General features: G+C 43.1%; 6 protein-coding genes across 6 annotated transcripts; 3 read left to right on the top strand and 3 right to left on the bottom strand.

The window, feature by feature from the left end:
- Nucleotides 1-520: 520 nt before the first annotated feature.
- Nucleotides 521-3,259, bottom strand: SS1G_08494 (hypothetical protein; the record flags this gene model as incomplete). The annotated part of the gene is made up of 4 exons (XM_001590704.1): nt 521-1,107; nt 1,165-2,554; nt 2,853-3,118; nt 3,211-3,259. The coding sequence occupies 4 exons, from the start codon at nt 3,257-3,259 to the stop codon at nt 521-523; spliced, it is 2,292 nt and encodes a 763-aa protein (XP_001590754.1).
- Nucleotides 3,260-5,807: 2,548 nt separating this feature from the next.
- Nucleotides 5,808-6,615, bottom strand: SS1G_08495 (mitochondrial 54S ribosomal protein YmL19; the record flags this gene model as incomplete). The annotated part of the gene is made up of 3 exons (XM_001590705.1): nt 5,808-6,137; nt 6,258-6,431; nt 6,604-6,615. 3 exons carry the CDS (start codon nt 6,613-6,615, stop codon nt 5,808-5,810), a joined length of 516 nt encoding a protein of 171 aa, XP_001590755.1.
- A 277-nt stretch (nt 6,616-6,892) lies between these two features.
- SS1G_08496 (hypothetical protein) lies at nt 6,893-8,146 on the top strand (the record flags this gene model as incomplete). Its single annotated transcript, XM_001590706.1, has 3 exons — nt 6,893-7,131; nt 7,239-7,989; nt 8,042-8,146. 3 exons carry the CDS (start codon nt 6,893-6,895, stop codon nt 8,144-8,146), a joined length of 1,095 nt encoding a protein of 364 aa, XP_001590756.1.
- A 384-nt stretch (nt 8,147-8,530) lies between these two features.
- On the top strand, nt 8,531-9,250 carry SS1G_08497 (predicted protein; the record flags this gene model as incomplete). Its single annotated transcript, XM_001590707.1, has 5 exons — nt 8,531-8,682; nt 8,822-8,869; nt 8,921-9,008; nt 9,058-9,120; nt 9,185-9,250. 5 exons carry the CDS (start codon nt 8,531-8,533, stop codon nt 9,248-9,250), a joined length of 417 nt encoding a protein of 138 aa, XP_001590757.1.
- Nucleotides 9,251-9,663: 413 nt separating this feature from the next.
- On the bottom strand, nt 9,664-10,104 carry SS1G_08498 (hypothetical protein; the record flags this gene model as incomplete). The annotated part of the gene is made up of 2 exons (XM_001590708.1): nt 9,664-10,029; nt 10,099-10,104. The coding sequence occupies 2 exons, from the start codon at nt 10,102-10,104 to the stop codon at nt 9,664-9,666; spliced, it is 372 nt and encodes a 123-aa protein (XP_001590758.1).
- A 1,027-nt stretch (nt 10,105-11,131) lies between these two features.
- On the top strand, nt 11,132-14,151 carry SS1G_08499 (hypothetical protein; the record flags this gene model as incomplete). Its single annotated transcript, XM_001590709.1, has 5 exons — nt 11,132-11,584; nt 11,649-11,760; nt 11,843-12,875; nt 12,952-13,122; nt 13,173-14,151. 5 exons carry the CDS (start codon nt 11,132-11,134, stop codon nt 14,149-14,151), a joined length of 2,748 nt encoding a protein of 915 aa, XP_001590759.1.
- Between the last annotated feature and the right edge of the window lie 396 nt (nt 14,152-14,547).

A 14,547-nucleotide genomic window follows, 5' to 3' on the forward strand; every position in this document is an offset into this window, starting at 1 on the left:
TTCCTTTCATTTCCTTCCCTCCCTTTTCCAGATCCGAGAATTATGGATCGCTGAAATGGAAATATAAGGATTCATGATTCATGATTCAAATCTTATACTGAAAAAAAGTAAGAATACATAAACTATAATACACTACCTCTCCGCTACCCATCGGGTCATCATTTTAGATTCTCACAAAGGAATGTTTAGAGTAAATTACAATACAATCGAAATTGAAAGATATATATAGCGTATGCTTCTATTAAAATCGACATTGATGTCATAAAAACGACCCAAGGTCACCACTATCTAAAACCACCCCGAGGTATGTATCTAGTATCGAAATAATATAAACCTCCAAGAAACCCTAGGGATATACAATCTACTACAATTCCTCCACTATTTAAACGAGCCGTATGAAATGCACTGTAATCTAGTGCTATCGATATAAACCAACCTATGTAAACCAACCCCAAAAACGCCTCCTAATCCCAACACTGACTATGCAAACCGAGAGTCATCCAACGCTACGTGAAAATCGTTATTTGGTAGAAGGTTGTGGTGATGGTGGCTCGAGGGTGTGTACATGACCTGGAGCTGATATTGGGTTGCCATCAGAATCTTGACGACATATCACTGTATCCCTCACCCAGGGATCGTCTAGTATCTGTGCCATTGTAGCTCTCTTTTTTGGATCCAGCTTCAACATGAGTCCGATAATCTTCCTACTCTCTCTTGGTAAAAGGCGGAGTAGTCTCCACGGTCCTTTGATCACTTCTGGCTTAGGAGGCTCAGGAGGCTTCTTTCCTTCAATAGAATCAATTAAATTGAGCATGGAAGGAACTGAAGTGGTGGAACCGTTGGGACCGTTTTTCGACTGGTTAGCATCAGAATCAGACTGCTTTGTAGATGGTATGACCTCTCCATCATGCATTTCTGCTCCTGGTGATGGAGGAGATGCAAATAACTTGTATGAATTATCTGTTATTCTAGGCATTTTCCATGGAAAACGACGTAAAGACATGCAACAGAAAATGATTGCGAGAGACCAGATATCAGCTGGCTGAGGATCATATCTTTTCTCGTCATAAACCTCTGGAGCAAGATAAGGATCGGAACCAACAATACCTACGGCAAGTATATTAGCACAATTGACGATAAAAGTTTCAGTTTTAGGTAACGTACCACTAGACAGCGTGATGTCTCCTTCAAAGGGATATAAGAATACGCTAGCACTACCAAAATCGATGATTTTCATGATTCCATATTGGTTCACCACCACGTTATCGAGTTTCAGATCGCGATGAGCTAAGCCCATACTGTGCAAGTATGTAACACCACTTAGAATCTGGAGAAAAGAGCAGGTGACCTCCTCTCTCGACATTTTCCCAGTCATGACAACGGCGAATAGGTCGTAAGGCGCATACTCCATAACCTCGTACCATTTTCCCTTCTCCTGTACAATGTCTAATGTTTCGATGATGTTCCCATGATGTAAAGTCGATCCGATACAAAATTCGGCGGTCACTTTCTTCGTGTATTCCTTTTCTGATTCGTATGAATGTCTGGCACGGAATTCTTTCACGGCAAATGTTTTACCATCACTGCTTCGTTTCATCAAACGTACAGAGCCTCCAGCTCCAGCTCCGAGGACTTTTCCAAACTTTCCATATTTCGAAGTTAACCCGTGATCTTCACCAAATGGAAGTTGATGACCCTTGCCATATGGTGGAGTCTTATTTACTGAATTACCAGATTTAGCGGATGGTGTTGGAGAACCAGCACGCTTGCCTTTGTGATGACCAATTTTCAAGAATCGCTTAAGCTCTGACATAGAGCCGTGGGCCTTGTGAATTGTTGATGCACTTTCATCGTGGGCGCCCGTTAAATGGTTCTTATGACCAAATAAACCAGTATGACGTTTCTCCACAACTTGCGCTGGCGCCTTCACCACATCTGTCGCACTTCTAGATGATCTAGGCAAGCTAGTCGTGGATGAGGCTGGAGATTGTCGGTTCTTTGCACCTATCGCAGTAAATCTGAATCTTGACTCAATAGCCTCGGCGTTCTTCGGTTGCGGAACTCTTCTAGATGCGGCGTAAGGATCGTCTAAATCTCCAGCAGGTGTAAAGGGTCTGCTATAAGTCGATGCAGCAGCAGAACGCAATGGGCTAGGTTCTCGAGATACAGGAACAGATGAGTCGTTTGCAGTAGGGCCGATTGAAAAGGTATGGTGCGGCTTGGATGGCGCTGTCTCGGTCAAGTGACTAGAAGTAGCCACCATTTGTCCGGAAGATCCAGGTCGAGATGCATCGGCATTTGTAGTTGATGGTGAAGTTCCAGGTGGTGAAATCTGAGGAGTCACAGCCGCCGGATCTCCTTCGACTGCCGCATTTTGGAGGGAAGGTCCCTTTGCGGCTTCAATTGGGGCATCCCTCGATCTTGTGGCCGCGGGAGTTATGGGCGGAGAATGCATGGATGATGTTTGAGGACTTTGATGTGGAGAAGGTCGAGTCGAGGAATTGTGCGTGTTATATCGGCTAGCCTCTCGAGAGTTCTCTTCAGTTGAGGGTATCTAAAATACAACGAGTCAGTGGGAAACAAGCAGAACCCCGGATTTAAGGTCAAATTTATAGGAACACCAATATGCACTGTTGTGGGCCTCATTATGCGTATCCCTTGCAGAGATCTCAGAGAGCTGCAAGTGGGGACAGAACTCCAGATTGTGGTTCTTATGCATAAAGACTACTAGATCTAGCCCGTGGATCTGCCAAATTTTCCATTTTTGCAGAGCTCGATACTTCAGGCTAGCATCACAAAGTACCCTAGGAAACTCGAAAAGATACAGGATATTGCAACTGGGAATGACGTACTCTCGAAGCTGGTAGAGACACAGGCTCGAATGCAAAGTGGCTCATGCGACGTTCTTGCAAATGCGTTCCGTGAAGAGTTTTCGATAACTGATCTAAATCTGACTGTTCCTTATTTGAATCCTCTTGTGCAGCCTTGTCATCACATAGACCAGAGAAGCCTTCATTCGGTGCTATTTGCTCGTTGGCCGCGGCGAACCGGACTTGGGGAAAACCTTCAGTGGAGGATTTACCGTCCAATTTGAATGGAACGGAACCTGCGGGCCCTGCTGGAGAAGATTGTTAGCCTTCTCTTTCGAATGTATAGTGAGACGGTGTCGTGATTGGGTCAAGGACAGCAGAAGTAAGCGCTGAAACTCACCAAGCGGGGCCGGTTGAGTCGACGATGGTAATTCTTGAGGTGTAGCCATAGTGTGGGCGATGAGCTATAGGTTATTGTAGCAATTGCACTGTGGTCGAGGATAGACCTCCGGAGCCTTCACACACGAAAGTCGGGGCAGGTTGAAGTGAGAAAGTTGAATCTGAAAGGAGAATTTGGAGGTTTGATGGTGGGGCTCTCGGAGCGTTTCTCTTGAGTCAAAAGCGGATATAAGTGCTGGAGGAAACTAAACTAAACGGAAAAAGAAGCCGAGATGATAAGTCTTGTGCCAATCGGTGAATTTGATGGTAATCATCAAAGTGAAATGTTAGAGCAAATGTAAATGGAGGAATGAATTGTACAAGTAGGTATGTATGTGTATGTACTATGTACTGTGGTTGAGTTTTCTAATTTTCTGGAAGTGTTTGATGATTTGAAGATTCTAGGAAAAGAATACTTCAATTGATCCGATTAGATCATCGTGTACTCTGCACAACCAAGAAATGTACTGGTATGAACGGAAGGTCAAGGAACCAAAGTAGTAAGACGCCAACTCCGGATGGTTGGGATTTTCAGTGGTAGAGTGGAAGAGTGGTAGGTGGGTGGTAGAGTAGTAGAGTGGTAGTAACAAAACGTGAGTGGAGGAAGGATTTCGGTGGAATGGTATGACGGGGTATGAAAATGAACCTTGAATGAATGAACCCTAGACGTATGTAGTCAAGTACTAGGGAAAGTCTTAATTGGGTAGTACTCGACTCGATGAGGGCAAAGCTAAAAGGGCAGAGAAAACAAAGTAGGTAAAGCGCAATAGCCAGATTTGCATCGGTTCGGCCTTTGATATAAAAATATGATTGATAACTGTAGTGTGACGATATTTATTATTTTTCCTTCCGATCTATGTAGCGTAAAATGTAAAATATGCGGTCGAGTAACTGTAACGGATAAACCTTATCCTTGGTAGCTCTTGGTTATGCACGAGATATAAAAGGTATATCTACCTAGATATATTTATATATTTAAGATGATGCAAAAGGATGGATGAGATAGATTTGATTTGATTTCACTGTTCACAAGTAATGAATGATTCATCAAGAGAAAATCCAATGTTCCAGTTCGAAAGATACCTACCTACCTAATTATTAATAAGATTACAACAAGACTTGTATTTTAGATTACATAGATTAGTAATAAACGAGACTCCTCACTCATCTCTTTCTCTCTTTTTGTTCTTTATAAAACCGGTGAGTCGCCGCCGCTTCAAGAAATTCTTACTCCGTCGGATATAGGCTTCATTTAATATATATTAATGTGATAAGGCCAATGTTTTTCATACATTTTTCATTCTCCAACGAATCAAATTAAAGTTCTCAATCACAATTTTACGGACTATGTTAGCCATTATGGAGAAGTGGATCGAACTCTTGAAAGAGGCAAGATAAAAATAAATAGATGCAGCAAATGTTCAAGCCTGACCTAGAATTGAACTGAACATACCGAGAGGCGCACACGTACACTTCAGTCCATGTGGCTGGCTGTTGTTCTGTAGTTAAAACCGCCTTACAAAGCTCATTAGAAAATGGGACACCCATTCGTATTATTGACATTTTTATTCGACAAACATATTACGGCGAACCAGGTATATGCTTAAGTTACTGGAACCAACAATTTTAAAACAATGGGGAAAGTTATCTCCATTCCAAGTCTCTCAAATCAGAAGTCTCATACCCATACCGCCAAATGTATCCATCTTGTACAGCAGCTCAGCAAGTACAAGATTTATGCATGTCGAGTTTACCTACTTGCTTGTACAACATGATATCGTTCGTACTCGAGTATCATTTCCCAGTACATTCAATGCTGAGCATGGTCCATGAGTGGGTCATCGTTACTTTGGGGGGAAGAAATTGGTTGTAGATCTTCCTGCATTTGCTGACACTTATTAAGGTTGTGTTGGTGTTGACAGCGGGGGACATGAATCTTCTAGGCGTCTTCTAGAACTCCACTGCCAGGAAAGCCTCCTGAGTCCTGACTCCTGATACCGAATTCTACCGAGGATGACCCCTGAAATCCCGATCTCGCTGCCACAATTGCTGAAAGGTTCTAGAAGGGATTGAACAAAAGTCACACGTGATTGGGTCAGCTTGCACAAATCGGAGTCTGTCGGATTTTTCAGGACAAGATATTTCATTCCATATTGGGCCGAGATCTCCAGAGGCATCCGTACTAGGTATTTCTTGTTCTTTGCCCAATCAAGTATTTTGAAGCGCAGGTTTACTCTAGGGGCGGAATGACACAAGTCTGCCAAGTGTGCGATTATCGAAGAGGTTGTACTGACTAATGATTTTCTCTGAACATACCGTTAGATTCGCTCTAGGTCGAAACAATCAGTTGTCATTGACGAAAAAATCATCTCCTAGTCGAAACGGTCTCAAACATTCAACCGTCATGATTATCGTTCTTGTTACACCATATAACCTCAGTCTTTCCTCTAGAGATAGTGTGAAATAGTATACACACGCATTCCAACGCCGTCCGCAATGATATCACATGTAAAATTGACCCAGCTTGTTCAAATCGGCCTGATCGACAACTTCGCCCATTCATGCGACCACTTTGACCCCAATAGTTTTTGCCTGGGCAATTACTGATTTGCAAAGCCCCTCCAAAGATAAACCTGATAGTCGCAGTTCCGATTGTTTTATTTTGGCAATTTCGTAGATGTGCTTCAGACTCACAGTACCCACAATCGTTGTCGAATCTGGTGCTCCCTTTAGCTTTCCCTTCACCGTCTCAACACCTGCCGCGCTGAGAAGTAGCCATGATGTTGATGGTGTGCGTAATTCGAAATGGAATGATCGATCTGGTCGCACTGTGACTCTCGCCGGAACTGGAGTACCTGGATTCATATGGGAGGTTCTTGCATTGAATTCCTGTTACAAACATTAGACTAACTGATCGACTGGAGAAGACAAGTATTGTATTTTTAAAGTATATGTACTTGAGTCGGCAACAAATTCTGGTACTGTCCAAGCTGGAGGAGATATGCGTACCTTGCAGAAGTCCATTGACTTGACACCTTTACTTCCCAGCGCAGGACCAACCGGAGGACTAGGACTGGCTTGTCCTGCTCCTACTATGAGCTTTACTATCACATCTGAAGCGGCGCGTGCTTTCGACATTTCAATTGAGGTGCTGATAGTGAAATTTGCCTTGGTAATGAAAGCCTTTGATGTCAATTTATCATATCAAAATTTTAGTCTCGCATCTGTCGCCTTGTCGATAAGGTTTTAAAAAGCAGCATGGATCTTTCGGCCAAGGACCCAGCCTTTCAAGGTTACCCCAAACTTTAGGAAATCCACATGCCGAAAACAACTAAACAATTACTCAAATACAAACTAGGTAACCCATTATTGATCTCTCTAAAATTATGCAGCACAATGCCTTTTACTTTAATACGTCATTTTTACACACATAGACATTCTTCCCAAACAACAGCAAGAATAATCCCTTCAAAAACTATGGAAGAGGGAGTCTACACGTGATAATAATGTATGAAGTGCACTCTAGGCAGGAACTAGACGATGAGGGGTAAGTTTGGTACTTGAAGGATATGTATCCCTCTGAAAGATAAAAGTTAGAAGTAAACATTCAACCTTCCCAAAATACAACTAAACAACTCTTCAAGATGATGAACTGGGCGAAAAAGCAAATGGCCAATGCTACCGGCACGGCAGAGCCAATTTACGGACCTTCTGCAATTATACCGGTTGGCAAGCAAGCAGATACCACGCCTTACACAGAACTTTCGAGGGAAGATATGAAATGGGTCGCTATGGATTCAACGAGCGTAGAGACTCAAACTTTCTATATTATGGCTGATAATGGACATATTGCTATGGCACAAATCATACATAGTAATGTCATGTATGAATTATGCTTCTTCCCAAGTGAACAAGAGATGCTGATACTATAGAAAGTGGTGTACGGACGACTTCCCAGTTCAACTGCAAAATCTCCTACCCAAAAGGCAGCTCGAAGCCTAATCTATGGAGCTCCAATCAACTCAGTAACGTCGAATTCAGCAATGATAAAACCTGCTACTACGCAGACGATGTGGCTATTGATCTTTCTGAGGACGGCACTGAATATACCATCAAATCTATGGCGAATGAAGCATCTATTGTCAACCTTACAGTAACCCGAGTTGCTCCAGGCTTCCATGTCGGGAAAGATGGCAAATCATATTATGGAACAGATCCAAAGGCTCCTTGGGGTTCAATGCGGCATGCATTTTGGCCACGGACTATCACCAAAGGATCTATTATAACCAAAGATGGGTCAATAGACTTTAAGGGTAAAGCATTATTCATACATGCGCTCCAAGGAATGAAACCACATCATGCTGCCGCCAAGTGGAATTTTGTTAATTATCAAGGTCCACAATTTTCGGCCATAATGATGGAATACACGACCCCTCCAGCATATGGTTCTACGGTTGTTAGCGTCGGTGGCATAGTCAAGGACGGTGAAATAATATGTGCTGGTGCAGGAAATACTGCAAAGCATACCAAGGTCAGGAATGATCAGAATGCTGGCTGGCCAGAACCAGAGGCTGTCAAATTCGATTGGAATGGGAAGACAAAAGATGGCAAATCTGTTTCTGGGTTGATCGAGACTGACCTCGAGGAGAGGCTCGATAGAGTTGATGTTATGGCTGAAGTACCTGGTTTTGTAAAGAAAATCGTGGGCAATGTAGCTGGAACAAGACCATATATCTATCAGGTATGTTATACGCGTTTCCAAGGAACTTTCTTGATTCTAACAAAAGTTGTAGTACTGCCCGCGTAACAAACCAACCACCTTGGTATTGAAGATTGGTGACGAAGAAATCACAGAGGAAGGGACTCTATATACTGAAGCAACCTTCATTTCTGAATGATACATGGGGACTGAATTCATGGAATTGATGATTTTGTTTCGTAGTTCTTCTCTTTGCGGGCGTCAGTAGAATTAGGAGACAGTACGGATGCTTTGGGTTAGTACATATATATTTTGAGGCCCGGAGATACCTAATGGAGTTATAGAGTCTCTTTAGAAGACTTGGATATCAATAGATCCTTTTTACTTTTACGTTTTGGGATGATAACATTGTGATGCCCCAAAGGGAAAAGCAAAAACGCGCTACTGTCCAAGTCTCGTGACTTCGTTTTTCTCCCCGCTTTCCAAGCCGCGTTCGACTTCACATCTCACTCTTTCAACTTTCAAATAAACTTGTCTCACACCTATTAGAAAGCTACATGTACATTATCTTAGCTGTAACAATATGGCACCGCAACCTTTTTCTCCACCCTACCAAAGAAAGGGACAACACTCTATGTCGGGCAAAACTGTTGTTTCCAGTAGCTATGGAGGTGGAGGAAAAGGAAAAGGCCCAGGTGCTCGAGGTATTGGAGGTCCTCGTTTGAGAAGACACCGGTAAGGCTCCTCCTTAGATCTCTATTTTTTTGAATGCTTTCAATTTCTGAAGTTGTTTTATACTTGTCAATTACACCGAGAATTGTACAACATACACACACATGCGATAGACAAACTGCTAACATGTTTCTGATCTTAGCAAGGTTCTGAAAGATAACATCAATGGTATCACCAAAGGTGATATTCGGTGGGGACTTCCGCGATAAGGCTAAAGATGCGAACTAATCATATGCCACAGTCGTCTTGCTCGAAGAGGTGGAGTCAAACGTATCTCGGCTCTGATTTACCACGACGTCCGTGAAGCCATTAAAGCGCGTCTAAATGAGGTTCGTTATTCCTTGCAATATCTAGATCGCCGTTCTTAATACCTTACAGGTTCTACGCGATTGCGTTGCTATTGTCGAACACTCAAAGCGCAAGACGGTCACGGCCAACGATGTGAGTTAGATATTCTCTGATTGAGGTGGTTGGTGATGAGTTAAAGCTGATAATGGCGCGCTAGGTGATCTGGGCCCTTCGACGACAAGGAAGACCGATCTATGGCTTCGATAATATTAATGATAAATGAATGGTTGTTCTGGCTGCCGATGTGCACTTCGACGATTTGCGACGATACCTTTTTGCGGATTTTTTAGGATTATTTGAGGGATTTGGGATATTGGCGTATAACACTTTTTGTTCTTGAGCTCCGGCTTTTTCACACGATATTGAGGATATTTCGAGTGGTAGAAGCACCTTTGTAAACAAATTATTGTTTTATTATATGGTATTGAAAGGATAAGAATAAACGAGGTTATTAGATTATAAGCAGGTCTTGTATACAGTGTGTTTATCGGCTCTAGTCTATTCGCCCATTGCAAGGCCTCTATGTTCTTTTGTGCTCAAGTGAGCACAATTCCCAACTCGTTTGGATATAATTCTCTAACGATGCCTTCATCGATTTGTTCCTCCTCACTCTTCTCCCGCCCCCTGTGCCTGCATTCAATGCACTCTCATCGCTCCTATATCACTGTGCATTCTCATCACCTCATTTCTTCTTCCAACACCCCTCCTATCCCCAGCCTTCCTCCTGCCCGTCCTCTTCTCTTCATCTCTATCCGATTTTTCTAATCTCTCATCCTCTCTCTTCTCCCACAACTCATCCACCCTTTTCGCACTCGCACCCCCATACCAAACCCTCTCACTGTAGATACCCATTTTGGGGCCGCCAGGATATTGACCCTTACGCACCTTCTTCCTGCGCGAGAAATAAGTGCAGGTTATGTAGAAACCATGGATGTGGCCGGGAATGACTCCGAGCATGAAGAGAATTGTGTTGAGGAGACAGTCGGCGCCGATGCCAGCGACCTGTGAAGGGGTTAGTCTGGGGATTTGGGGATCAGGAAGTTAAAGGAGAAATAGAGATAGGTGACTTACGGCCATAACTGTCACAGGTGGACCTTTGATATGATTAGCTTTAGGATTTCATAATTGCATACTTGAAAATAATTTCGATGTAAGATTACATACAGAAAATGTTGATCAAAAACAACACTAATCTTTCCCGAATCATCTTAACATAGAAATTTCCAGCAGCTAGCTGGTTGATTGTCAATGTCTAACACTCGCCGTTGAGGAAGGGAATTATGTACAGAACGATATCACTACTTGGGAAATAAAACAATACACTGAATTTCAAATAACTCACATATGATATAGCTGAAACTTTTGAATATATAATAAAATCACTCTCCAAAGGAATATTACAGGAAAACTAATTAGTAGAAAATCATCATCTTGTCAGTATTCATGTTGGGATCACCGTCTATGTATCTGTTGGATCCTATTAAATGGATAGATAGGTAGGTAGAACAGGGATAAGAGCTTGATTTTTTGATAATGACGGTACGCTGCATCAAATTCCTGAAAGGGCATAGGGTAAACAGGAACAAGAACAAGAAGATTCAACGAGAGGATCAACTTCTGAGGCTGAAATATAGAGCAATATCTTGCTAGATTGCTCGAAATGTTTTAACTGGTAGGATGAGTTTAGTTCTACCCAGAGCTAAAGCCGTGCTAGCTAGCTATTAATTGTGTGGAATAAAGCCTGTGGATTGAGGGCCGTTAGGCTTGGCTATCTGGGGTAGAAAATGCTTGTTAGCATTTGATAGTAACGATCTAAGAAACAACCACTTCATTTATAGAAGAGAATCAACTCGCATTTTCGGAATACATATACAGGTATGCACATTGAAAGACTTCTCTTCAAACATGCAAACAAAAGCACATACAAGTCCATTGGACACAAAAAGAGCAATCACGTGTTCAGGCGTTTTCCCATCCCATGTAAATTAACTTAATTCACCAATGTTCTTGAAGGTCAACTGAACTTTACAAACGCGTGAAGTGTTCCCTGCACAACAACCAATTTGTGATTTTGTACAAGATATTCCGGTATTTTGGATTAATCATGCCGAACCTAGGAAAACGCAACGCGTCTTCTGAGTTTGTCGACTTGACAAACTCAGATTCAGAGAATGAGGTTCCACGTGCTCAGCAGCGAAAACAGCCAAGACTTAATCCTACTGCTGGTCTTTCGAGAACTTCGGGGGGCTTCGGTGGTTCAAGCTCAAGTCAAGCTATGACTGTTCGTGATCAATGGGGTGAAGGTGATGAGGATGAGGATATTGATTTGAGTCAAGAAGTTGAAGAGGGGTTCGGATGGGTGTGTCTTGGTGCTATTGATGGAAAGATTGTCGGGGTTAGATTTTATAATGGCTATGCCAGCCCTGGCGAGCAGGTCATGATTAGGAGGGAACCAGGAAATCAGTATGATTCAAACGCGATTCGAGTCAATAACGTTCAGGGAACACAAATTGGACATTTGCCGAGAGAGTTGGCGGCTAAGCTGGCGGGGTTTTTGGTATGTGCTTCTCGATACCTTGTGCGTAGCTGGGATTAAATGGAGACTAATCTGATGGGATCAGGACGCAAAAACTATTGTCATGGAGGGCATTCTTGCCGGGGAGAAGAGAGCATATGATTGTCCTATTTTGCTTAAGGTTTATGGACCCGCAGATCCTGTTGTAAGGGCTGATTGTAGGTTATTTCATCTCCTTAGACACTTGTATATTCCTGGAGGTCTTAAAAAGAAGGTCACACTTCGCTAACTTTATATCAGTGGGGAGAGAGTTGGCTGCCAAGAGGCTACCACTGAAGAAACGAGATGTTGCGGCACCGAAACAACCGAAGGCTCCTGTTCCACCCCCTCAAAGAAAGGAAATGGGTTTCAAATCTTCTCAAGGAGGTGTATCTAGTCAACCAGAGCCAGTACCTCAACCAGTCATTGATCTAGCACACTTTGTCGCCAACAGCGAACGATTCAACCCAAGAGGAGTTGATAAAATGGCTGAGGAGTTAGGCCTACCCGAGGATGCCCTTGCAAAGATGCCTATGGTAGAGCAGCCAGAGGCTCTCATATGCACTTCGCTTCCATATCAACGTCAAGGTTTAGCATGGATGCTTGAAAAGGAAAACCCAGTTTTACCAGATGCCAAATCCGATCAAGTGGTACAACTTTGGAAAGCCTCCAAAAAACACAAAGGCACCTACCAAAATGTCGCAACCAATTACTGTGATAAAGCTCCGAAGTTGGCCTCGGGTGGTATACTCGCTGATGATATGGGTCTTGGAAAGACTGTGCAGGTTATTTCCCTCATTCTTGCAGGTGGATCAGGTACAACTTTAATCGTTGCGCCAGTTAGTGTTATGTCGAATTGGGCACAACAAATGGAAAGACACATCAAGGAAGATAAAGCTTTGAAAGTCTTAACTTACCATGGCAGTCATGGCAAGGTCAAGGGAATGACCCCAAATGAATTTGGACAGTACGATGTTGTCATCACTACATATGGCATTCTCAGCTCAGAATTGTTCCCTCGTGGCTCGAAGACTCCAGGGAAAGTCCCAACTTCTTCTGGATTGTATTCGATGAACTGGCGCAGAATTGTTCTCGATGAAGGTCACATCATCCGTAATCCAAAGACAAAGAGTGCCATTGCAGCAACGAGTATCACTGCAACCTCCCGATGGGTTTTAACAGGAACACCAATTGTTAATACTATAAAGGACTTTTACTCCATGCTAAAATTCTTAGGTGTCAGTGGTGGTCTCCAAGAACTTGACATCTTTAACTCAGTGTTTACTCGCCCATTGTAAGTGTTCACTCAATTTCTCCAAGCAAATCAAAGGAGGAGCATCACATTGCTACTAATGCTAATTTACGTTTAGGGCATTGGGAAGCCGTGATGCGGAAGTGCTTTTGCAAACAACGATGAGAGCTATGTGCTTGCGACGTAAGAAGGATATGAAGTTTGTCGATCTAAAATTACCTGACTTGTCAGAGTTCGTCCACAAGGTCAAGTTTAGAGATGATGAACTAAAAGTCTATGAAGCTTTGGTGTAAGTGATAACACCAAATATCCTGATGCCAGTAGCTGACAGCAAAATAGTAAACAAGCTCAAGGTATGGCTCAACAATATCAAAAGGAATCAGAATCTCGCAAGAAGAACACCATTTCATACACTCACATTCTTGAGATCCTCCTTCGTATGCGTCAAGTATGCAATCATTGGAAACTTTGCGAGAACAGAGTTACCAGCCTCATGGAAGCTATTGAGAAAGATGATGTTGTTATTCTTAACGAGGAGAATAGACTTGCCCTACAGATGCTCCTCCAACTTAACATCGACAACCATGAAGAATGTGCCATCTGTCTCGAGGAACTCCACGACCCCGTCATCACGGTCTGCAAGCACGTTTTCGGAAAAGAATGTATCGAGCGCACCATCGACTTGCAACACAAATGCCCCATGTGTCGAGCCGACTTGGCAAACAACGAATGCCTCGTTCGCCCCGCCGTCGAAAAGGCAGAAGCTGAGGAAATTAACACGGATGAAAAATCTTCCAAGACGGAAGCTCTCATGCAAATCATCAAAGTCACACACAATGATCCGCTTTCAAAGGTCGTCATTTTCTCCCAATGGACCTCTTTCCTCAACATCATTCAAAAACAACTCGAGCAATCCGGAATCAAATTCGCTCGTATCGATGGATCCATGACCGCCCCACAACGTGACAAAGGCATGCAATCCCTCGAATCCGATCCCGAATGTCGTGTCCTCCTCGCCAGTTTGGCAGTTTGTTCCGTAGGTCTTAATCTAGTGTCGGCTGATACGGTTATCCTTGCAGATTCCTGGTGGGCTCCGGCAATCGAAGATCAAGCTGTAGATCGTGTGTATCGTCTGGGACAGAAGCGTGACTGCAAGGTTTGGAGATTGGTGATGGAGGGAAGTATTGAGGAGAGAGTGTTGGAGATTCAGGGGGAAAAGAGAAAATTGGCTGGGAAGGCGTTTCAGGAGAAGGCGAGGGAGGGTAGAGGAAAGAGGAAGGAGACGAGAATGGGTGATGTTTTGAGATTGTTGCGTTGAGCGTCGTTTGGATTGCGTGGATTTGGTTGGGCTTGTATAACACTTGGTGTTGGACGGGTTGGTAAAGTGAGTGGGGAGGGCGTTTCCTTTTGTGTAGATGGATAAAATCTGGATGTCATGATGGGTACGTGGATGTATGAGGATTTTACTAGATTGACGAGATGATTCCTATTTCCCTTTTGGCTAAATGAATCATGAAGCCAGGGTTTGTACAGAAAAGCATACTACGTAAGTACATGGATTGAACATTTATGCATTTGTTATTTAATGAAACGCTGCACTACACTCTAACTCTTCCTTTGCTTGAACCAGTTTGATGAGCCCTTTATACATACTATCGGACGAAAAGGCTACGGACGGATAATACTTTTTGATGGTAGAGTATCCAAACTAAAC

Source organism: Sclerotinia sclerotiorum, genomic scaffold, assembly GCF_000146945.2.
Source record: "Sclerotinia sclerotiorum 1980 UF-70 scaffold_11 genomic scaffold, whole genome shotgun sequence".
Classification (NCBI taxonomy): Eukaryota; Fungi; Ascomycota; class Leotiomycetes; order Helotiales; family Sclerotiniaceae; genus Sclerotinia; species Sclerotinia sclerotiorum.